General features: G+C 46.0%; 1 protein-coding gene across 6 annotated transcripts in view; it reads left to right on the forward strand.

The window, feature by feature from the left end:
- Nucleotides 1-23,847, forward strand: part of LOC133357581 (zonadhesin-like) — a 159,356-nt gene that overhangs the window by 129,865 nt on the left and 5,644 nt on the right. For 5 of the 6 annotated variants that reach the window (XM_061575569.1, XM_061575572.1, XM_061575573.1 and 2 more), the window contains 9 exons: nt 634-795; nt 2,860-2,990; nt 3,340-3,539; nt 4,185-4,323; nt 6,115-6,228; nt 12,275-12,388; nt 14,239-14,352; nt 15,461-15,560; nt 17,808-20,253. In XM_061575569.1, coding sequence (XP_061431553.1) covers nt 634-795; nt 2,860-2,990; nt 3,340-3,539; nt 4,185-4,323; nt 6,115-6,228; nt 12,275-12,388; nt 14,239-14,352; nt 15,461-15,560; nt 17,808-18,117 — 1,384 coding nt within the window. In that variant the 3' untranslated portion in view covers nt 18,118-20,253. Of the gene's footprint in view, nt 1-633; nt 796-2,859; nt 2,991-3,339; nt 3,540-4,184; nt 4,324-6,114; nt 6,229-12,274; nt 12,389-14,238; nt 14,353-15,460; nt 15,561-17,807; nt 20,254-20,537; nt 20,647-22,914; nt 23,008-23,847 lie in introns of those variants that run through there. The other variant, XM_061575575.1, reaches the window with a different exon arrangement.

Below are 23,847 nucleotides of genomic sequence, written 5' to 3' on the forward strand. Positions count from 1 at the left end.
ACATGAATGCTTTAGACTATTTTTAATTAAGGAAGATTCAAATTTGTGTTGGCCTGTATCAAACACAAAGCCTAGGATAGGGATTTACGTACACATTTTTGCTTAACTCACCGGATGGTAGTGGCCATTGTTATCCAGGCAACCGCACTGCCATGTGGGGACACACTTGTCTCCAGAGAGGACAAACCCGTCGTCACAGACACAGCCCTCCGCACAGTGCTGGTTGCAGCCACCCGGGAGACTTGCGTTGCTGCAGGTAGCCGGGCAGGGTGGGGCACAGCTCTTAATAGTGGCTGCCAAGTTCGCACGGGAATGCTGTGGGTGCCACACACAACAATAATCCTTAATAATTTTTAATAATACACCCAAACTTTTAACAATGCGGCGTTAGGTTCGCATTTCGCATATATTAAAATTGCACTGTGTATCTAGGCCTCTGTAGATGAGCAGATTTATAATGACATGTCCATTAAATCACTAAATCTAATTTCATGGCTCGGCAATCAGTGTGGCGGTGACATCACAGCGGGCGCTGCATTCACGGCAGAAGGTGTTCCTCCACGTTACGATGACCCCAGCTTGAGTGCACTGATAATTTGCATTGGCGTTTAATCTTGTGCATCGTGAGTACAGGTCGAAACGTCTCGTTGAGGAACCCCGGAATGACCTCAACCTCAGCTGCAGCGATGAGCAATGGGCAGAGCTGGAGAACAAGAATTCCTGCGGAGTGTTCCATGATCCCGCTGGGCCTTTCGTGCAGTGCTGGACCGCTGCCCCGTGGGACCCGTATTACACGTGCGTCCACAGCTGAGATGAGCGGTGCATTGTATTACATTAAATACGTGGTATATGAGAATTAAAATTCAGGGTGTCCACAGATGTAAAGGTGGTGACAACCCTGCAAATTCTCACTCGCGCCACTGCTGGTGGAGGGGCCTCCACTCCAGCGAACTCTAGAGGGTATTTGGTCTACTCTTCCACGTTAACTATGTGTTGGAAGAGGTGGGCGTACCCACACTTTACCCCACCACACGTGACCTGCCGATCGATTTTGTTGAACACTGCTGGCTAGACAGCGGCGGTGGGGGGGGATTTGAGAACTGCCACGCCAGAAGATGGTATTGAACTGGTAACTTCTGGATTGCAAGTCCATTGTGCTCACCATTACCCAATAGCGGCTCCTTAAATAGATTATCCTTCAAAGACACTTTAAAGCTATACCCACAGACCCTTGGTAGTATGAAGAAATTACTGTACGAGTTTCATCACTCTCCGAGGAATCGCCAGGTCTATTGAATGTCTTCTAAGCTAGTTTATTTGGACGCAGCATGCTGCTTCGATGCAGCATGCCAACAAACTATTGCACGTCCACGTGTCCAATACTTTCAAAATTACAAAGACGGCACAAAATGCACATCAATCATGGCAGTGTTACCATAAAGTCTTTCAAAAATTCACGTTAAAAATTAAACGTTTCGCTTTCTCTTATAGAACTTATATTATAAACAAAAATACTCGTCCAATATCTGGCAGTAAATCATCTCAAGTCTATAAGAAATGTGTCCAACATTTCAATCACACTGTTCAAACGGCTGTGTAGTTATCATACGTCTATGGACACCATATTGCAACTCAAGGGACTGCATTGATACCTCTCTACCCTCATCAATGAGAGTACAAAAGGGCTATGTAGCAGGGTTACATCATGGCCAGTCAGTTGCCCTTCCAAGCTGAGAAAGAGAAGTTAAATATCGTCTTAATTTTTGTTGGAAAATGCACTTACAATATGGGGCCTTGTAAACACCTGGTTCAGTTGAGTTAGCTGATATAATTACATTAATTCATATACAGCCCTTTGTGAATCCGCTACTGGGAAAAGGCTTCCCCATGGCCTGTTGATCATGGATTTTACTTGACCATACTTCACCGCGCTGGTCGGTGTGGGTTGGTGAAGGGTGGCCCAGGACAGGTTCAGGTATCACTCGCCACTGATATTAACCATGGCCACAAATGACAAAGGGATGAAACATTTTTCTTATGAAGTTTGAAAATTACGTGTTTACATACCGACAATCGCAAATGATATTTTTTGTTGGAGGTACTATAAGGATAGTTTGTGCATAACTGTATTTGCAGAATAATACTGGTAGGAACGAAGTGAACCAACCTACAATAGATTATATCGTCCGTCCGTCCGATGTCCGATTAGGTGTAGCAACATCGCCCCCTACTGCAAACACTTGGCAGGACCCTACAAAAACCTTTAGACTCAGTGAGGCTTTCCTGGCTAAACAAGTGTAACATTCCCTTATAATTCCCTGAGATAGTTTTTAATTAAAACATTTAAATAAAAAATTAACTCACAGCGGCCTAAAGCCTACAGCTAGGCCTAAAGCCTAGATCTAGGCCTCAAACTCTCCCTTCGTATCGTACCCCCGCGTGTGTGAAAGGGAGTTAATGTTTAACAATGTTACATTCCCTGATGTTTTTAAATAGAAACATTTAAATTTAAAGCTTTTACATTAAATTATTGGCAGCCATTTTTTGCCATTTCATTTTATTATAGCCATTCATTTGTTCGTTCCTACCAGCCACCCCACAGGGACCTGTTCATGGTAATTGGTGCATGCTAGATTTTAAGTTTTCGTGACTGCAAGGATCGATAGTCTTTGGTTCTTTCGGTAAAGTCACGTAGGTATAAAATAAAAAATAAATTAAATCATCAGGTGGGACAACCACCTGATGGCGGACGCTTGTGTTGCGCCCAAAACGTGATTTAATTTATTTTATATTTTATACCTACGTGACTTTACCGAAAGAACCAAAGCATAATGAGTGCATGTATCATGTGTTTTTCAGGAACTGCATGTATGACTTGTGCGAAAACATTGGAGACAAGGAGTTGTTCTGCAGCAGTCTGGAGGTTTACACGTCAGCCTGCCAACAGGAGGGCATCACTCCCAACAACTGGAGAATTCACACGGGCTGTGGTGAGATGAATCACCGATGTCTGCTTAAAATGGAAATATTTCTGGAAAACATTGGCCTATTGGCTGATCGCCAAAAAAGTTGTGTTGTACTTTAAACAAATAGACCCTTTGTAATTTTATTACAGACAATGCGCTGCTCATAATAGTGCGTAGTATATTTTGGAGGGTGGTGAAGTATGGTCAACAACACGCATGACCCACACATCATGGGGAGGCCTTCATCCGGCAGTGCATTGACGAAGGGCTACAAATTAATATTACATCATAAAGTCATACACATGGCTGGGGCCTTTACGTATGTTGCCCCATGTATGCATTGGTACGTGCGTGTGTGTGTGTGCATACGCAGAACCGGCGTGCCCTCCAAACAGCGTCTACGTCGAGCGCATGTCCGCCTGCCCGTCCACCTGTGGAGACTTGGCCGCTTCTTCGAACTGCGAGCTCCCCGACGTGGAGGGCTGCCAGTGCTTGCCCGGGTTCGTGATGAGCGGCTTCGACTGCGTCCCCTACACCCAGTGCGGCTGCCTCTATGAGAAGTCCTATCACGAGGTAATGATACAAACAAAGAATGGATAAACCATGTGGCGTATACTCTATATATACTATACACTCAGATACAGTAAAGTCCCCATTCCTGCTCTTTTAAATATTAAGCTGTGAAATTCACCTTGGTGAATCTTGCTATGACTGCCTCCCACTGATTGCTGCACTGACCAGGCCAATGTGAAGCTAGACAAGTTCCATCTGTGTGTGATGGGATCCGCAGTCTGAACCTGAATGACGTGTGGACATCAAGGAACGCTGTTATTCGGAAGTATTCCATGTTTTCTGGTGGTTCACGTTTCACTCATTTTGCAGAAATGTTTCATACGTTGAGCGTTCTGGGCACGAAACACATTGCATTGTGAGGTGTGTGTTTAGAATAAATGCGTGATATGTATGAGAGACTTAAATGATACAATTATTGACAAGAACCAGCTGTGCCCTAATTTGTTGTCATGAATGTTAATATTCTCTGCTACCCTACGTGTATTCATGCAAGTTTGTGGAGTGATGTGCTGAAGTCGATTAACAACGTTCATTTGTGATCTAAAATTGTAAGTCTGTACACCAAATCCATTATCTTGCACATTTTCACGTGTGTAATGTTGAAAAACGTGTATGTGTGTGTTTGCCCCTTTGTGCATAATGAAGGTTGGGGAACAGTTCTACACATCCGCCTGTGAACAGTCATGCAAATGTCTGAAAACAGAGACGTTGGTATGCAACAGATATAGTTGTATTGAAGAGGAAGTGTGTACCGTCAGCAATTTCACCATCGGCTGTTTTGCCGGTAAGAATCACGAACCATAGCTCGCTTGATAAATTTTACGTAAACAATCTCTGACTTTTTAAGTGCGTTCTGCTGGTAGGAAGATTAGGGTTTTTATTCTAAACAATAATCAATGAAGAGAGCCACCCTGCAGTAACTTGAGAACAGCACCTGACTCACAGTTGTTACTCTGAGTTTGTATGTGTAGTGACATACGACGTCACTACTGTGTTAGGACTGTACGAGCGTAGCCATATATGACGTCATTACTGTGTTGGCTCGGTATGGGTGCTGTAGGCGGGTGTCACAGGGGTCGTGTCAGGCCAAAACACTCTGCGTGAACCCAACAGGACACGTGACCCGATACAGGGGGGTTAGGGGCCCCAGGGGGGAGCTTGGGGGTCACGTGGTGGGGGCCCGGACCTTCTCAAAGGATCGAGAAGTGGGGCGTGGCCTGGGGCTGAGCCGGCCACGCCGCGGGAGTTACAAGCGGGGTGTGAACAGAGAGCTGGGCTGTTCAACCCCGGGATGAAGATGCCATCAGCGGTCTTGGAAGTCTCCGACCTTCGTCCGTGACCAGGCAGCTCGTCCTCTGCCCTGGTCACGCTGTGTAGTATTCCCCGAGTGTTAGTGAGATGAGTAACGGTGGTCACCACCCTGTGTATCATGTTCCAGTTGGTTGTTATGCGTTAATAAATAGTGTTGCCTCCAAGTTGAGTGTGCGCTACAATCGAACCAATTACATATGTGTAGTGGTGTATTCACGCTGACACTTTCAGCTTTTCTCCTGTGTTACTTTATTTCGTCGCATCCCACACGGATGCTCCTCACACTTAACACCACGCACTCTTGTTCCAACTCTCTCTCTTGCTCCGCTAGCCTGTCACTTAATACTCCGCTAGCCTGTTAATGAATACTCTGCTAGCCTGTTAGCCTTCTCTCACACCTCCTACCTCGTCCGTGCCCCCAGTGGGGGTTCAGCCAACACCGCTGGGGAGGACGAGGTGTGGAGGGCGAGGTGCCAGGCTTCCTGTCCTCGATTCTTCAGCTCCAACCGACTCACTGTGTTGCTTTGCACACCCCTTATATCCCCCTCCTCATTAAGGGTCCTCAGTTGCCCCCATTAAGCCGGCGCCTCGGCGGCACCACGTGCACTTGCTCTCTTTGTCTCTCTTATCGTTTCCATCTCCCATCTCGCCGGCACCTACCCCGTGTTCCCACGCTTGCACCTGCCTGTCCCCAAATGCACCCGGCCAATCACCGCTTCTCCCCATAATTGCTGGTGCCTCTCTGGCGGCTGTTCCATGTCCTAACGCTTGCACTTGGTCGCCCTGAAATGCACCCACTGTTTGCAAACCCCACGCGTGAATGCATCCGCTGTTTGCAACCCTGCACGTGAATGGATCCACTGTTTGCCACCCTGCGCGCGTTATGCCACTACATATGTACGTTAAACTTCTTCCGCACCGTACGTAGCCAACTGTGCTTATCGATGGTGCAGGAAATCTAGACCAGGGATTGACTCACCACTAATCTCTTTGGGAGTGATACAATGAGGCCAAATTTGAATAAAGTCGAAAATGACTTCCCTGGTAAAGCATGACCCTCATCACGTGAAATGTACTTAATAGCTTTAAATAATTGGTAAGCAACACTTGATAGGGAATCCTTTTCAGATGCAAATTTACCTTTTTAACATTGAAATGCATTGCTGATTTTAAATGTATATTTCATAATCTACGTAATCCGGGCCTGTTTTTGACACGGTAATTCCAGGCCATGCTGTGTAAGTCCCAATGTTGTCTTTTGCAGCCGATCCATGTGCCTCATCCCCTTGTCAGAATGGAGGCACCTGCTTAATGAATGGCGTTGAGTACGAGTGCACCTGTCCTCCCAACTACAATGGAACGAATTGTGAAATTTCACGTGAGTGGATCCGTGTGGCTTCTGCATGTTTAACTGCAACGTACAAATTCTGCTCACAAACAACATTTCTCGATAGATATAAAAATCTCATTGTCATGAATACAGTAAATCAGGGGTCCCCAACTCCCGGGCCACGGACCGGTACCGGTTCGTGGCCTGTTAGGAACCGGGCTGCATAGCAGGAGGTGAGCAGTGAGTCCGCGCGTGGCCCACCCCCATTATTTTAATGACCATTTCCGTCCGCGCCTCTTTCCCGCACTGCGCACTTGTCTCAGTCACAGTTTTGGTAAGCCCACAAAAGGTGGAAAGACCCAATGATGAACCCCCCCGTCCCCGTCTGTCCCCATCCGTCCGTGAAAAGATTGTCTTCCACGAAATGCCAAAAAGGTTGGGGACTGCTGCAGTAAATTATTAAAATCTCAATATAAAACAATGGCCTCACAAACATCTGGCAACTTTTACACGTGCATAAGTAATTGGTTGATAAATCGATGACATGTGCTGCGAGTACCAGACACAAACCAGGCTGTCTCTTTAAGGCTGTTGCCAACTTTGTCTTTTCTAAGAGTACTGATCTAGTCTAAAGCCACAAAATAGCAACTCTTACCTCGTGCTGCAGTAACAAACTGAAATGCCAGTCCATTCAGGGAGCCCATGTTTTGTAAGGGTAATCTAATGTACAAAGAAATAGACGCATGGAAACATGTGTAGTAGGTTCGAATTAGGTGCACACACACGCGGCTTGGAGGCAACACTATTTATTAAACGGTAAGTAATATAACACTGTACATGAGGTGGTGACCACCTCCCTCAACTCACTAACACTCTGGAACGCGACATAGACTGGACCAGGCAGGCAACGGCCTGCCTGGCCCAGGACGACGACTCGGGACTTGACGACCGATGATGTCTTCACTTCGGAGTACAGTACAACAGCCTCGCTCTGCGTTCACACCACGCTTATATCTGCTTTGGCGTGGCCGGCTCCGCCCAGGCGTGGCCGGCTCCGCCCAGGCGTGGCTGGCTCTGTCCAGGCCACGCCTCCCTTCCCCCACCTCTGGGAAGGTCCGGATCCCTCCACCACGTGACCCCCCAGGCACCCCCTTGGGGCCCCCAGCCCTCGTACGGGCTGACACAGTAGTGACCGTTCTATGTCACTACATCACCCCCCCCTGTATAAACACACAGCCGTCCCCGGCTGTAACACAACTGTGAAACATCGAAAAGGTGTGCCTCCGAACCAGCAACATCAATAAATAACCGACGACCGATAAGAAATACAATCACGTAATATACACAGAATCGACGAGGGTGAAAGGAAGGAAACCGCATAGAAAATGGGGAATTAACAACAAATATACATGAAAACTGGCTAACCCACTTACGCTCTAGCCTCCCCGTGAGAATCACTCATGCACCGACATGTGAGTGTGGCCATTGGAACGACGGCATAGGCAATGAGCAAGGAGTCTAAGAGGCATGTAGAGCAGCCAGTCTTCAACGAGTCCATGTGGCCGGGCCTGGGGAACCAGAAGCGGCCCAAAGGGCACGGCCCCTCCCCCCAGGAGTCAAGAACAGGAGGAGCAGGAGTAGCTGACGCATGCTCCACTCCCTCCCCCCCCAGTCCGTAGCCGGTCGGCATAACCGGCGACTCCAAGGTGCCAGGTAGATACTGCCTCCTGTGACGAGAACCAAACCCTCCTGAGGCATCACTCAACGAACACTCGCCTCCGCTCTTCGGACATGACAGTCACCCAATAGCACCCTCCCCGCCTTTCCGACATGGCGTCTCCATCCTAAAACCCGCGCACGTCGGCCATATCGGGGGGGGAATTTCCATGTTACCACCCCACCGCCTTTCCGACGCGGCGTCACAACCAGTACCACGCGTCGGCCATATCGGGGGGGGAATTTCCATGTTACAACCCCACCGCTTTTCCGACGCGGCGTCACAACCAGTAGCATGCGTCGGCCATATCGGGGGAGGAATTTCCATGTTACCACCCCACCGCCTTTCCGACGCAGCGTCACAACCAGTACCACGCGTCGGCCATATCGGGGGGGAATTTCCATGTTAGCACCCCACCGCCTTTCCGACGCGGCATCACAACCAGTAGCGCGCTTCGGCCATATCGGGGGGGGAATTTCCATGTTACAACCCCACCGCCTTTCCGACGCGGCGTCACAACCAGTAGCACGCGTCGGCCATATCATAGGGGGAATTTCCATGTTAGCACCCCACCGCCTTTCCGACGCGGCGTCACAACCAGTACCATGCGTCGGCCATATCGGGGGGGAATTTCCATGTTAGCACCCCACCGCCTTTCCGACGCGGCATCACAACCAGTAGCGCGCTTCGGCCATATCGGGGGGGAATTTCCATGTTACCACCCCACCGCCTTTCCGACGTGGCGTCACAACCAGTAGCACGCGTCAACCATATCGGGGGGGAATTTTCATGTTACAACCCCACCGCCTTTCCGACGCGGCGTCACAACCAGTAGCACGCGTCGGCCATATCGGGGGGATTTTAACCCAGTCTCTCTCCAAGACTCGCATCGCAGCATATAGCTGTACCGACCGAGCTGAGACGACCCATCGTTCACTCACTGCACAACATGCACCCTAACAACTGAGGGATACAGTCCCAACGTAACGGGACAACTCCACCTGAACACTACGAATCTCCAGCCCACTTTTTCAACGCGCCTCGGAGTGTCTCACTCTCCGGGCAGTCAGGTCAAGCCATCAGACACAGCATGATGGGACCACACTCTCTGAGCCATGTGAGCGCACAGCCCACTAGGCTAGACAAGTCACGGAGTGTCTCGATCTCCGGGCTGTCAGGTCAAGCTGTCAGACACAGCATGACGGGACCACACTCTCTAAGCCATGTGAGCGCACAGCCCACTAGGCTAGACAAACCACGGAGTGTCTCGATCTCCGGGCTGTCAGGTCAAGCCGTCAGACACAGCATGATGGGACCACACTCTCTGAGCCATGTGAGCGCACAGCCCACTAGGCTAGACAAGCCACGGAGTGTCTCGATCTCCGGGCTGTCAGGTCAAGCCGTCAGACACAGCATGACGGGACCACAATGTTCGTGTTAGACACGCAACTCTCACTGGGCCATCCTGGTCAGGATCTGCGCCCCAAGATAAGTGACAGCCAGCACCACAATTCCAAATACCTGGCAGCATGTCACCATCGCAATTTAACACCATCACAACACATACAATTTGAATTATGATCCCCCACAGAACTGATCCAATGCCGAACAGGTACGCACAATTTGTGACGATCCCGAATATTCAATGGTCACAGCAATACACCTCACATTCCGTATCCGTACACATCATCTCCGAGACTCGCATTGCAGCATGCAGCTGTACCAACCGAGTGGAGAGAGCAACGCAATTTGACGGCAATTAATGGAAACGCACCCCCGGTCCATGTAGAACACAAGGGGCATTCCCGCACAAAAGACATCATCTGTGCAACAACGGACAGGAACCAACCAGTGAGTTTGAAACAAACCGAACCTGTCATTTCAAAATCCCCTTCAACACTAACCATGGGACTCAGGGCATTCGAATTTTGAGAGCAAAAAAACTAGACACAAACCCCAAGAATCGCCGAATCGATTAATACAGTATATGCAGTATACGAAGTTCGTACAGTCAATCATTTGGCGCAATGCTGCATCCAGTCCCCACATGGCAACACACACAATCAATACTCCAGACAATCCGTACATAGTAAATAATCACAAGCAAGTACCCAATAGTCCATACACTGTTAACAATTTCCAGCAAAGCTCCATACGGTCTGTACATTGGCAACAATGACGATCAAAGTTTCTGACAGTTACGCGTGACAATCACGAGCGAAACTCCATACAGTATACACAATAACAATGGCGATTTCGCAAAAAAACGACGTAACAACACGAGTCATTAACACGGCAACCTACAGGATATCAACGGAGCTCGGGACACCAAACAACGAATTAATCATTAACTACACCCAGAAGATACCGATCTCGACGCCGTATTTAACAACACTGTTACAAGCAGACACCCGCATGGAAGCTGCGTCAATTTATCACGCACACAACCGGACGAACACGCTCCGCAAACCAGCGAGTAAAAAAAAACACCCGCGATCGCAACCTGGCGCACGTAAGATGGGTGAAGATATTATTATTTTCCTTGGGGCCGGGTGCTTGTCATGTCACGACTCGCCTGGCAACCATGAATAGCGTAGAGCGGCAAGGTGGAGCACTGGGACGCCCCGAAGAATCTTGCATGGTGAATACGGCCTGCTCTTGCGAACCCATCCACCCTCTCGCGCTCGAGCAGAAGACTGGAACTCCCCCTCTGCAGGCGTTGATGTCGGCGGGAGCGGCATTTCGGCAGCAGGAGCGGCGTTTTAGGGCGGGAACCGCGCCCCGACCAGCCCTCGAGTTGGCGGGAGCGGCGTTTTGGCGGGAACCGCGCCCCGACCAGCCCTCGAGTTGGCGGGAGCGGCATTTTGGCAGGAACCGCGCCCCGACCAGCCCTCGAGTTGGCGGGAGCGGCGTTTTGGCGGGAACCGCGCCCCGACCAGCCCTCGAGTTGGAGGGAACAGCGCCACGATCAGCCGCCGAGTTGGCGGCCCCACCGCGTGGCCCGCATGCCCGGGCCTCCCCCGCCAGCCCCCGCAGAGACGACGGTGTCTGTGGGTCTCTGTGCGGTGAGTCTGTGGGTCTCTGTGTGTGGTGAGTCTGTGGGTCTCTGTGTGGTGAGTCTATGGGTCTCTGTGTGGTGAGTCTGTGGGTCTCTCCCCGCGGCTCCATCGCTCCGTTCCCGATGCCAGTCCCGCCGCTCCGCGTGCAGCGCCATCTCTCTCTCTCTGTCACCGGGGCTGCCATCCCCGGGGCTGTCCGAAGGATGGTCGTCACACCATCCCCGTCGTACGAAGGCGTCCAGATGAGTTTTGTATTTGTTTTTCGTCTTCCCATTTTACTTCCCTAGGATAACACCTAGCAATATTTATATTTCCACAACTTCTGACGCCAAATGTAGTAGGTTCGAATTAGGTGCACACACACGCAGCTTGGAGGCAACACTATTTATTAAACGGTAAGTAATATAACACTGTACATGAGGTGGTGACCACCTCCCTCAACTCACTAACACTCTGGAACGCGACACAGACTGACCAGGCAGGCAACGGCCTGCCTGGCCCAGGACGACGACTCGGGACTTGACGACCGATGATGTCTTCACTTCGGAGTACAGTACAAAAGCCTCGCTCTGCGTTCACACCACGCTTATATCTGCTTTGGCGTGGCCGGCTCCGCCCAGGCGTGGCTGGCTCTGTCCAGGCCACGCCTCCCTTCCCCCACCTCTGGGAAGGTCCGGATCCCTCCACCACGTGACCCCCCAGGCACCCCCTTGGGGCCCCCAGCCCTCGTACGGGCCGACACAGTAGTGACCGTTCTATGTCACTACACATGCAAACACAGACATGCACGTTTGGTGATCACACACCCTCACCTTTTAATACACACGTGGTCATCGCACTGGTAAGCAGGACAATGTTATATTCCACAAACATTGCTTTTTGAAAGTATTTTACTGTACATCTTGTCAGAAACTATGCATATCTGGGCATTGGTAATGGTGAGTTATGTGGGTTTATAGCGATTGGTTTCGGAGCTTTGTAGTTTTCGTGATGATATGTGAACTGTACTCACACGGACAAACCAATGTAATATTAACAACGTGGAGCCTGTAGGCTCCTGAAGAGTATGCTGCTCACTAGCAGTGCGGAATAGAGATTGTGTAAGCATCCAACTGCAGCTCCACCTGACGTACGTTAAAATGAGACTAACTACCTGGTAATGTTGCTAGTGATGTGTTGGCAATAGTGCACAAGCACAAATAATAAAACCTCAAAGCATTCATCAACAACACTGCCTTGAAATAAAAATTGGTGGCTTTGTGTTCTGGCATTGTCAACGTTGGAGTTGAATTGCAAATTCACAATGCCTCTCTTGCAGTGGACCCATGTGCGTCAAACCCCTGCCAGAATGGAGGAACCTGCATGGTAACGAATGACAAATTTGAGTGCAAATGTCCAGCAACGCACAACGGGGCCCTCTGCGAGATTCTGGGTATGTTTTTAAATGTGTGCTTTGTCTCCATCAACTCAATCATCTAGGATGTTGCTTTGTGCCCAAAGCTGCTTAATTGGCTACTTGATTATTCAATTTGTGAATAAAACTAAAATGGATGGGGGAGAAGGAACTAAAATTCTCAACAAGAGTGTTCCTCATCAAATATTGTGAGAAATGTTATGAATAATTTGTAAAACAATAAACATTTTAGAATTGGTAATATGAATACATCTCATCATTAAAACTTAAACATATAATATATATATTTCATAATTATCATCTTTACCATAACCATCAATTCTCCATCATCATTGTCATCAGCAGCAAACAATTGTTCCAGATAATTAAATTCTTGTATTCATTATCGAGTCTATTGAGATGATCTCTTCCACCGGATTAAATTCACATGACCTTATTTATTTTGTGGTTAATTTTCATGTATGACATTTGGACCTGAACAATACACGCAATAGCCAGTTTATTTTCAATTCATATTATAGGACATTTTATCTTCACCTTAATGAAGTAGCCGTGCCTTGGTAATTCCCTGCAGTTATCTCTGGACCCCTTATCCAGTAACAGTGATTGTCAGAATCTGCGGATAGATTCCTACTCTGTCGGCTGAACTTGATTAACATGAAAATTTATCAACAGTACCTCTCTCTGTGTCCATATGGAGGATTGATATTTCAATAATAGGAATTTTCAGCAGTAAAGCTTTGCCCGTCAGTCAGTCACATTTGCGCAAATTTATTTTGATGGTGACCTTAGGGAAAAGGACCACGTTGCACTTCCTATCCCAATTACCTTTCAGACACCCCGCATGACAATAACCCATGGAATTAAACACTGAGATATGGGAAATTAATAAAAATAAATGATAAAGCCATTTGTTGAATTAACGAAAAGTTGAATAAGTGGAATTGTATAGATTACATTGAAGACACGCTTTAGAAATGTCCAAAGACTCGGAGAACCTGTTATCTCGTGGGAGAGAGTTCCACAGTCTGGGGGCTGCTACATGGAGAACATCTCGGTCGGGGAATGCTGACAAGATCTACATCCCCAGATTGTAGAGACCTTAAACACAACTAATGCCGTCATCTTGGCGAAATGGACGTCATTAATTCGAATCCAGATATAATGAACAGAGATAAATGCCAAGAAAGGCTCTTCTAAGGGCCAGAAACCAATCGGATGACGTCTTCAAGTGAAACCAACTGTATATTGAAGGACTCTCAAGACCTGAATGTAACTTCCTGGCCATCAACCTGAAGGAAAACAAAGTTTACGGCATCGCCTTACAAGAAGCGCACGTTGATGACAGTGTGTTGATGGCGAGTGACACAATAAATGGTTGCACACTTGTTGCTGCCATCTACCACCCTCAACGTGGCCTCCTCGCCACCTTCAACAGGGAACATAAAAGACAAGCCGCCACATTGGAACCATGGCCATGCAATCCAAACTGTGGATCTTATCGTAGGTCACTGTGGTCTGCCCTCCTTCAGTGGAGGAACAGCGCAACTACACGAACTCTCCTGAAGCCCACTTGTGGTTCGCAGACCTCGACATTGGCATTGAGCTCCTGAAAATATTGCTCCTACTTGCGAGAATGGAATAGAAACATTGAGGGGACATGGGTATAGCATGTCTCTGATGTAGGCTGGGGCGAGGTAGTTAAGTGCTTTGTGCATTAGCAATAGGATTGTGAATTGAATCCTTTGTGAAGCTGGAAGCCTGTGCAGTCAGTGCAACAATACATTGCAATGTAATATGTATTATATTGTACGACGGGAAAGCACCGTGGTTGATTCCAAGGTATTTAACAATGATGTGTTTTACAGTGGACCTGTGTGCTTCGAATCCTTGTGAGAATGGAGGCACGTGCACAGTAGAGGATGGCGTGCTTGTGTGCCAGTGTCCTTCCTCCTACACTGGAAAACACTGCGAGAAAAAAGGTAACCCACACGGTGAAGATATCTAGTTAATGCTGCTCTTCCATTGTGGAGTGCGCCATGTTACATATACCATTACCCTTAAATTTCGATTTAAAGCTTTCGTGACTGCAGGGATTCATCTTCATGGTTCTTTCGGTAAAGTCACGTAGAAGGGAAATAATAAAATAATAAAACATAATAAAATACAATGCTCACGACGTTTCGGCCACAACGCAAGCAGCCGTCCTCAGGTGAAGAACGGGTCTTTCGGAAAGACAGCGTCTGAATGAACACCACCAAGCTTCGCAGCGTATATTTAAGCTGGGTTAGAGGGGAAAGGGCGCCTTGACAAAGGAATTTGCAGCACCCTTCCCTCTCTAACCCAGCTTAAATATACGCTGCCAAGCGTCGTGGTGTTCATTCAGACGCTGTCTTTCCGACAGACCTGTTCTTCACCTGAGGACGGCTGCTTGCGTTGTGGCCGAAATGTCGTGAGAATTGTATTTTATAATGTAAAATTTTTATTATTTTATTATTTCCCTTCTACGTGATTTTACCGAAAGAACCAAGAAGATGTACCATTACCCTTGATGCAATTTTTATTTTCTCGACAAAGTGATGGGCAATGCAGTAATGAGGTTTAATAAGTCTCGTTAAGTTGATATTTCCAATACTTGTCAGTAAACTCACCTCATATAAAATGTTTAGGAAGTGCTTTGTCATGAAATACTAGAGCCCTGAGCCGGCACCACTGATATCCTTTACAAACATACTTTCAAGTCAATGTTAAGTTCAGCAATAATAATCTGATTATATACTAAAAACAGTGATACAGGGTAAGTCTTATTTCTGAAACACATTACTTCCCACACTCAACGTGTCATGTCCTACTCCTCAACCATAGCCAAAGGATTTGCACATTTGCTAACTTGTATTTGTTCATGATATAATATTTCAGTTTCTTACTTTCAAAAGTGTTGATGCACCACAGTGGTTGATTCTTGTAAACATGTTTTGTGGTTTTCACCGAGTAACGACGTTTTTGTTTTAAACATTTATGCACTTTTGCTCAAAAAATAAGATTATCTAGTGATTTGATGCTGAAACGTGCTTGGTATATGTTCCGTAGATGATACCATCACCATCGTCATCGCTGTGGTTTGCTCTGTTGGAGGAGTTTTGATCATTGCCGTCATTGTTTTCGTCGTCTACAAAAGAAAACGATCCAGGTCAGTACTAATAACTGTGTCTTTCTCATAACTCGTTTGTGATTCTATCATCCGAATCGAATGGGGGGGAAGGCATTGTCTATTACCGGGTTGCTTCAAGGTCTTACAGACACCCACCCTGAAGGCTCCCCTAATCCCACCGCCACCACAGCGTGCCAACACCGGCCATTATTCCACCTTTACTGTCTGGCTTCACTCATCTCTTAGGAGAGGCAGCCACAGATTCCGGGGCAAACCTAGAAGGGCGCAGGTATCGGCACTATTGGTGATCTCCCGAATATAGATAAGCGGTTACACACCTTCTGAGACCTTCAACAATGAAGTATTAATAAAATAACATGAAACTGCGCACAGTCACTCTGGAGGAAAATGACTCGCCCATTCTAAGCTCTGGAACTCTGCCTAAACTCGAATCATAATGCTAGCCATCGAACAAAGACGGCCAATGCATCACTCGTTTTTGGATGGCTTCTCTGGCTGTCGAGAACGCTCTTCCTTCCGATATTAGGAAGTCACTGAAGCTATGCACTTTTAAATCTAGATTGAAAACTAATTTCTTTAAAACTACTTTTTGTGTCTAGTTTGTTGTTTCTCCCCCGCACCTCTGATGAGCACGGTTGGCTACGTACGGCTCGAAAGAAGTCCAAAACAAATACATAAGAAATTACACAATTTAATTTGCATTGGCCAAACATCCCAACACTTCAGTATTACTTGCAAATGATTAAATTGGGATTACACACAGCTATTTCGCTTTGAGTACGACGTTTCGCTGATAATTACAATCAGCTTCATCGGGCGATGAAGCAGATATTGTGGTCTATGCAAACATGACTCCTCGTAAAAAAAGGTGTTAGTTTTGTTGCCAGATAAAAGGGTAAAAACCCAATTATCATATTGTTTACTGGCAAATGAGGTACCAATGGTGTAAACCAGGCTACAGTCCACATTATAGACTGCCAGTACATTCACCGAGGTTAATAACCATAGCTACAGTCTACATTATAGACTGCCAGTACACTCACCAAACTTAATAACCAGGCTACAGTCCACATTATAGACTGCCAGTACACTCACCGCGATTAAGACAAATTTGAGTGCAAATGTCCAGCAACGCACAACGGGGCCCTCTGCGAGATTCTGGGTATGTTTTAACACATTCCTGCGGAGGGAGCTGGTAGGAACGTTGGGTTGCTCGGTCAATGGCCAGGGTCAACGGCGGCGTGGTGTATTCCGCAAATATGGCCGACTGTGAGGGCGGGCACAAGCCGGTGTGAGTAGGTTAAACGTTGAGTTATATAAGGGCACCACGGGGTGACCAGCCCCTCCCTACCCAGCCCCACCCCTCCCACCCCCCACCCAGCCCCACCCTCCCCACCCAGCCCCTCCTCACCCTCCCCTCTCCACCCAGCCCCACCCCTCCCATTTTTGGATGCAGGACGGACGGACACAATAATCCCCTGTGGGCTGGTGTAACCAGGAGGTTCCTACCAGTAGATGTGTGCTATGTCTCCATCAACTCATTGATCTAGGATGCTGCTCTGTGGACACGTGCATACCCAAAGCTGCTTAATTGGCTACTTCATTATTAAATTTGTGAATAAAACTAAAAAGGATGGGGGAAAAGGAACTACAATTCTCAACAAGCGTGTTCCTCATCAAATATTGTCAGAATGAATAATTTGTAAAACAATACACATTTTTGAATTAGTAACACGAATACATCTCATCATTACAACTTAAACATATAATAGATATATTTTTCCTAATTATCATCTTTACCATAACCATCAATTCTCCATCATCATCATTGTCATCAGCAGCAAACAATTGTTCCAGATAATGAAATTTCTGTATTCATTATCGAGTCTATTGAGATGATCTCTTCCACCGGATTAAATTCACATGACCTTATTTATTTTGTGGTTAATTTTCATGTATGACATTTGGAACTGAGCAATACATGCAATAGCCAGTTTATTTTCAATTTATATTATAGGGCATTTGATCTTCACCTTAATGAAGTAGCTGTGCCTTGGTAATTCCCTGCAGTTATCTCTGGACCCCTTATCCAGTAACAGTGATTGTCAGAATCTGCGGATAGATTCCTACTCTGTAGGCTCAACTTGATCAACATGAAAATGTATCAACAGTACCTCTCCCTGTGTCCATACGGAGGATTGATATTTCAATCATGAAATTTATTTTGATGGTGAAAGAAGTCCTGACTTGAACTTTGTTTGGCAGGAAAAAGCCACACCATTCTGAGCTTCAGATGGATTCAAGCATATCGGAAACATACGAAGTTCCATTTGATCATTTCTACTACAATGAAGACTGGGATACTCATGAATATGAAACAATTTGCCCTGAGAAAGATGAAATGACTGAGGGAATCCCGTTGGCCGTTTCGAGCAATCATTTGGCTCAAACTTGCTCGGCAGGATTGTATGTAAACGATACTTCCTCTGACACGAATTTGGGTACTAATAAATGCTTGTACTCAACAGAGTTGGTTGTATCGGTCGATAATATGAACGACGAAATACACTCTTAAGACTTAATGGCAGAATGGTAATGCACAAGTTATAATGGTGACTCTGAAGGTCTGTTCCAATGATTAAGTTCACATATACTTTTCCACGTCAATAAAATTGTCCGAGCACAGATGTTTTCTACATTTTAAGTCTGACACAACTGGAATATTTGTTTTCACTTCTGTTGCACTGCTGCATATAAAATATAAGTACACCTTTTATCATACAATATGTGCGTTCTGTTTTAAATGCCTTACAATGTGTGATGTTTTAGACACAATATTAAAATTAGGTGTTTAGTAAAAATTCAAAAGCAATATCATTTAATGGCAAGAGGACATTTATTAAACAGTCCAATTCTACGCTTCCTTAATTAATCAACCTACAAATGCCCCATATCGCATGCTCATATTAACCACACTTGAACATTGGTCAAGCGTGTTGATGTTATAAGAGGTTTGTTGATTGCAACAGAGGAGTGTTTGTGTGATGGGCCACAGCCCCCACCGGACTCATATCATCGCATGTTCCATGCGTGTGGACAACTTTCAGAGTGGTTAAGCGGGGTTAGACTATGGAGTAATTTTGTATTTTGAAATAGAATCCGTGTAGCCGTACCCACAAAATACTTTAAAACCATTTGTTTACAAGTGTCCGCTTGGTGTTACTCATTCTGCCTTGAATGCTGTCTTAATTCTAAAATAAACCAAGTGACTTAGGGGTCCTGATCCTACAGTACAGCAAGGTTCCTAAACGTGGAATGTTAATTCAGATGGGAATAATTTCACGAATAAAATCCGGTTTTCCACATTGTTGTTGATGGTCAGTATGACGTCTCGCTACTTAAGAGAAACACATTTGAGCAAATGCAAACATGCCATCATTCAGATACGATACATTTAATTTTCATAAGACATTCAAGAATACCCACAAGCCATGTGATGCTAGTTTACAGTAACATTCACCTCGCACCAGAGCAACGTAATGATTAGCCCCTCTGATGATGTGCACAATATTCTCTGATATTAACATAAACACATTGCCATCTTTGCAACCAGCTAAACAAAGCCACGTTTCCGTCATTTCACACTCCTTGCACAAGTAAAGATGCAACTTCCAATAGAGTTGCACATCCAGCAATGATACTCTTTGCCCGTCATGTCCAGAGGTGTTATTTTGATTTCAGGCATATGTGTGAACAACATAGAGCAGTCGATTCCCTCAAATGCACCAATTTTAACAAACTCTTACACAGGATATAGTTCAGTGGATCATTAAAGGTGCATCACGCTTGTGTAAAATCCGATTACCTATTCCACCTGCTACAGACCAGGGCTTCTCAAATGCCAGTCACATCAAGCCCAACACAACGTGTGTAATTGAGTGGAGATGCATTTGATGAACGTGGAAATGTGTTTTGGGAATGAGCATGAGGTTTGTAAAGTGAGAGGCACCTCCTCAAACACAACAAACTCGCATTAAAATCGCATTTAATGTTGTCTGTCGTAGCATAACCAAACAGCACTTCAATCAATCCGCACTTAATCCACACAACCCGAGGTACATCTCTAGCAGCTACAGTCATGTTATCTATGTATCATGCACGCACTTCACTTGATCGAAATATATCAATATCGCCACTGAAGTCAAGATGTTTGCATTACCTTATTTTTGAAAGCTACAATATTACGCACTTGCCAAATGTGCTTTATTTTCCAAGGTAAATTCACATCGCATCAATTGATCAATGTGCTAGTTTTTTGCGTCTAGCCAGTATGATGAAACGTATACCGACTGCAGAACATAAAAACCGTGTATAGCGTCAGATGTTCCTACGAATCTGTTCAATTTTCCATCTCACAAATTACTGTGCATACTCCATATGGCAAATTGGGCCTCAATATTATTACATGCAAACTTGATTATGGTCGACTGTACTGTTTCTAAATATGTTTTTTTTATCACAATTAAACTCAAACTCTACTCTGAAAATGCCCATTGTTGTAAAGTGAAAAGAACGAGGCCTTTACAGGAGGAATTGCAATTTACAAGAACCTCTGAACAATAACAACGTTACAAAGATTGGCAGATGCACAAGAGGGATTCTGCGAAATCATTAAATGGCTGAGCTCCACACCACTTCAAGTTTCACTTTAGAAAACCTGAGGCAGAACAGTTATGTAATTAGGTATGATTCATGTAATGTCATTTGTCAAACGTTAAAATAATAAATCGATGTTGCATGCCAATGTTTTTCCCAGTTTGTCGTAATTATCTCATGATATAATTACACACCTGTGGTGGGTAAATATGAATAACCTGTTATCTTTTACACGCAGCGCACGCCACTCGCCACAAAGACCAAGTATACGGAAACCTGTAAAATCGAGACACGTGAACTATGCGGAAATTTTTTTTTTATCTGTCCGGGCCGATTCAGACGGATGGGTCTCTAGCCTCATTTGTCGTTTGAGTATCGGCCCGGCATCTTGTTAACAACCAAGCGCCTGCTGTTGGAGGACAAGAAGGTGTCTTCAATGGGGGACCAGGTAAGAACCCACGGGTGCCTGTGGCACACACCGCAATAACTGTTAAGCTCTCAGCCATTCGAGGGACACAAGCAGTCACGTTTAAGTGCACGTATGACGAGGCAGTGGATGTGCACCTAGCCTGGCACAAGCGCCGTTGTGAAGTCACCGTCATGAAGTGGCGAACGGCGGTTGTTTGTTCAATTACAGCACAAACATTAATTAGAAGTAAAGACGTTGCATTGTTATTTTATTACACAGGTGATATGTTGTGCGGGTAAGGCGAACGTGGACGGGTGGTTTCATCATCGAGTCAAACATTGTCAGGTTTCTGTGCGAGTTTAGAGTCTAGGCAGGGTGCTCGCACCATGGGAATGTGGAATTTCTAACGCTGGCCCGGGGTCGACAAGGGATGAGCGCGTCCTCTTCATCGCCCGCGTGATGGAGCAGGGGAGGCGTGATGGCTACATCCTAGAGAGGCAGGCTCGAGTCTCGTTTTGCGTTGGGCCACATGCGTGTACGGGGTTCATAAGTCGGCTGTGCTCTCAGCAATTCTGTTCAGTGTTCGGCAATGGCACAGTTATGGGTGTCATAATTTGGCACGATGCAGCATGTACGAATGGATCTGTTTGGATGCTTGTGGTGCTTTGATAACGGAAATTTTTTATCTCAATGAACTATAACAGCCTGCTACTACAATTGATTTCACACTTGAGTCAGTCTACAGTAACCAATATTGAACATCCATTGTTTATTCATTCGCAGTCAAACTGCCAATTTACAGGCCTCTAAATGGACTGAGACATAAACGCGGGGCCCAAAATTATTTTAAATACCAGACACTACAGGTTTGCGGAGTATTGGGTGCATATTTCAGCATCGCACTGTTCACAATCCAGTCTGCATTACCACGGTGTCCTATCAATGCCATCACATGACACCTGTCAAACAGGTTGTACAACAAATTTCACAAAGTTGCCCCACCGCTCTGTCGAGAGAGAAGAGGTTCTGCCCCGCGTGAAATGTGCAAAGGCGAGACGCACACCGCGATGAGAGTGCCAGGTGCCCGTATGGACTTGGTCTCACGTGTCCAGAGAGGTTGCGTCACTTTGCACATCCCAGGCAGTCATCGACTTACGAACATTCGCACCTACGAACACCCGCACCTGCGAACTAGCTTCCACGAAATGTTTTTTACATAGACTTAAAACGCGAACTCGCAATTGCAAACTGAATCGCGGGTGTCATGAGTGTTTGTGTGTGCATGCGCACATGTGTGTGTGAGGAAGTAAGAGTATGTTTTTGAACTTCTTTCGCACCGTACGTAGCCATCCGTGCTCATCGGACGTGTGTGAAAGAGTGCGCGCGCGTGTGTGCGTGCACGCGCGTGCCCCCGTGTGTGTGTTTGTAGGGAGTGGTGGTGCAATGGTTAGCGCGCGGCGCTACCAATGCGGCGACCCGACTTCGCTTCCCGCTCACGACCAGCACCAGTGGCGAATATCTGAATGGGTCTTGGGCCTCCCCTAGGTCGAGTCAGCCTCAAATGGTGCGGTGTGTAAACATCGCTACTGGGCAGACAAAGACAGGCGGGCGTGGTGTTGGCCACCCACCCCCTCGTGTGCCCTACCGGCCTTCATCAGAGGCGCTGCTCGCTAACAGCACTTGCCCCAACAGCCTGTGAAGGCTACACGGGGATCTTTATTGTTGTTGTGCGTGTCCCCGTGTGAGTGTGCGTGCAATTGTGGAATCAAGGTAAGTGAAAATGAAACTGAATTTGTTTTCTACTCATGTTACTTTATTTTACGTGTTATTTATTACACTTATTACAGTATTGCATGCAAATGTACGATATGACTTATGAGTATTCTTAGATTTTTTTTCGGTAAAGTCACGTAGGTAAAAAATTAAAATTAATAAAAGTAAAACATTGTTTTAATTATATTATATTATTAAATTTTTATTTTACTTTTATTAATTTAACATTTTTACCTACGTGACTTTTCCGAAAAAAACATAAGAATATGAATCCTTGCAGTCACGAAAGCTTCAAATCTAGAATTAATGACTTATGAGTTTAATCATGCTTCCCATTTCCATTAAACCGTAACACATTTGCAAAAACTGACCGTGCGTGCAGTTGAATACAGCACATCATTGCATTCCCACTTACGAATTGTTCGACGTACGAACGGGACTCAGGAACGGAACCCGCTTGTAAGTCGAGGACTGCCCGTATTGCATAACATTTACACACGCTCAACGACGACGTCGTGTTCTGTGTGATTACAGGGGGAGGAGAGACCGCCACCATCATCGACAACTCAGCACCACCACGGCAATCCCTTCACGGCCCTCGCGAGGAAAGTGAAGTCACATGCTACGGTGACCAATATTGAACATCCATTGTTTATTAATTCGCAGTCAAACTGCCAATTTACAGGCCTCTAAATGGGCTGAGACATTAACGCGGGGCCCAAAATTATTTTAAACACCAGACACTACAGAAGCAATGAGATGCACCAAGGCCGTAGCCATGGAGTCAACATTAGGGGGGACCAAATCTTCCAGGGGGTCTGGGGTTCCCCCCCCCTCCAGATTTTTTTTAATCTAAATTTGAAAACAAATTTCCTGCCTGAAATATTTTAAAAAATTCACTAACACATAGGATGGACTTTTTATTTATCTTTTTACAATAATGTATAATAGTGTATTGTATTACATTGCTCTGTTTTTTCTTTTTTACCATTTCTCGTTTCATTATATGTCATGGCAGAGATTAGGGATTAATAAAGTACAACCATAACCAGAATCATATAAACAAACATCTATTTCATGGCATTATATTGGGGGGACATTTTGAGCATATTTTAATATATATTATAATTACGGCCTTGAGATGCACACTCCACTTCCACGTGGTTTTAGGGTTGCGGAGTATTGGGTGCATATTTCAGCATCGCACTGTTCACATTCCAGTCTGCATTAGCACGGTGTCCTATCAATGCCATCACATGACACCTGTCAAACAGGTTGTACAAAGAATTTCAAAAAGTTTCGCCACCGCTCTGTCGAGAGAGAAGAGGTTCTGCCCCGCGTAAAATGTTCATGGGCGAGACGCACACCGCGATGAGAGTGCCAGCTGCCCGTATGGACTTGGTCTGACGTGTCCAGAGAGGTTGCGTCACTTTGCACATCCCAGGCAGTCATCGACTTACGAACATC

Source organism: Lethenteron reissneri, chromosome 58, assembly GCF_015708825.2.
Source record: "Lethenteron reissneri isolate LAM-NWPU_2019-01 chromosome 58, ASM1570882v1, whole genome shotgun sequence".
Classification (NCBI taxonomy): domain Eukaryota; kingdom Metazoa; phylum Chordata; class Hyperoartia; order Petromyzontiformes; family Petromyzontidae; genus Lethenteron; species Lethenteron reissneri.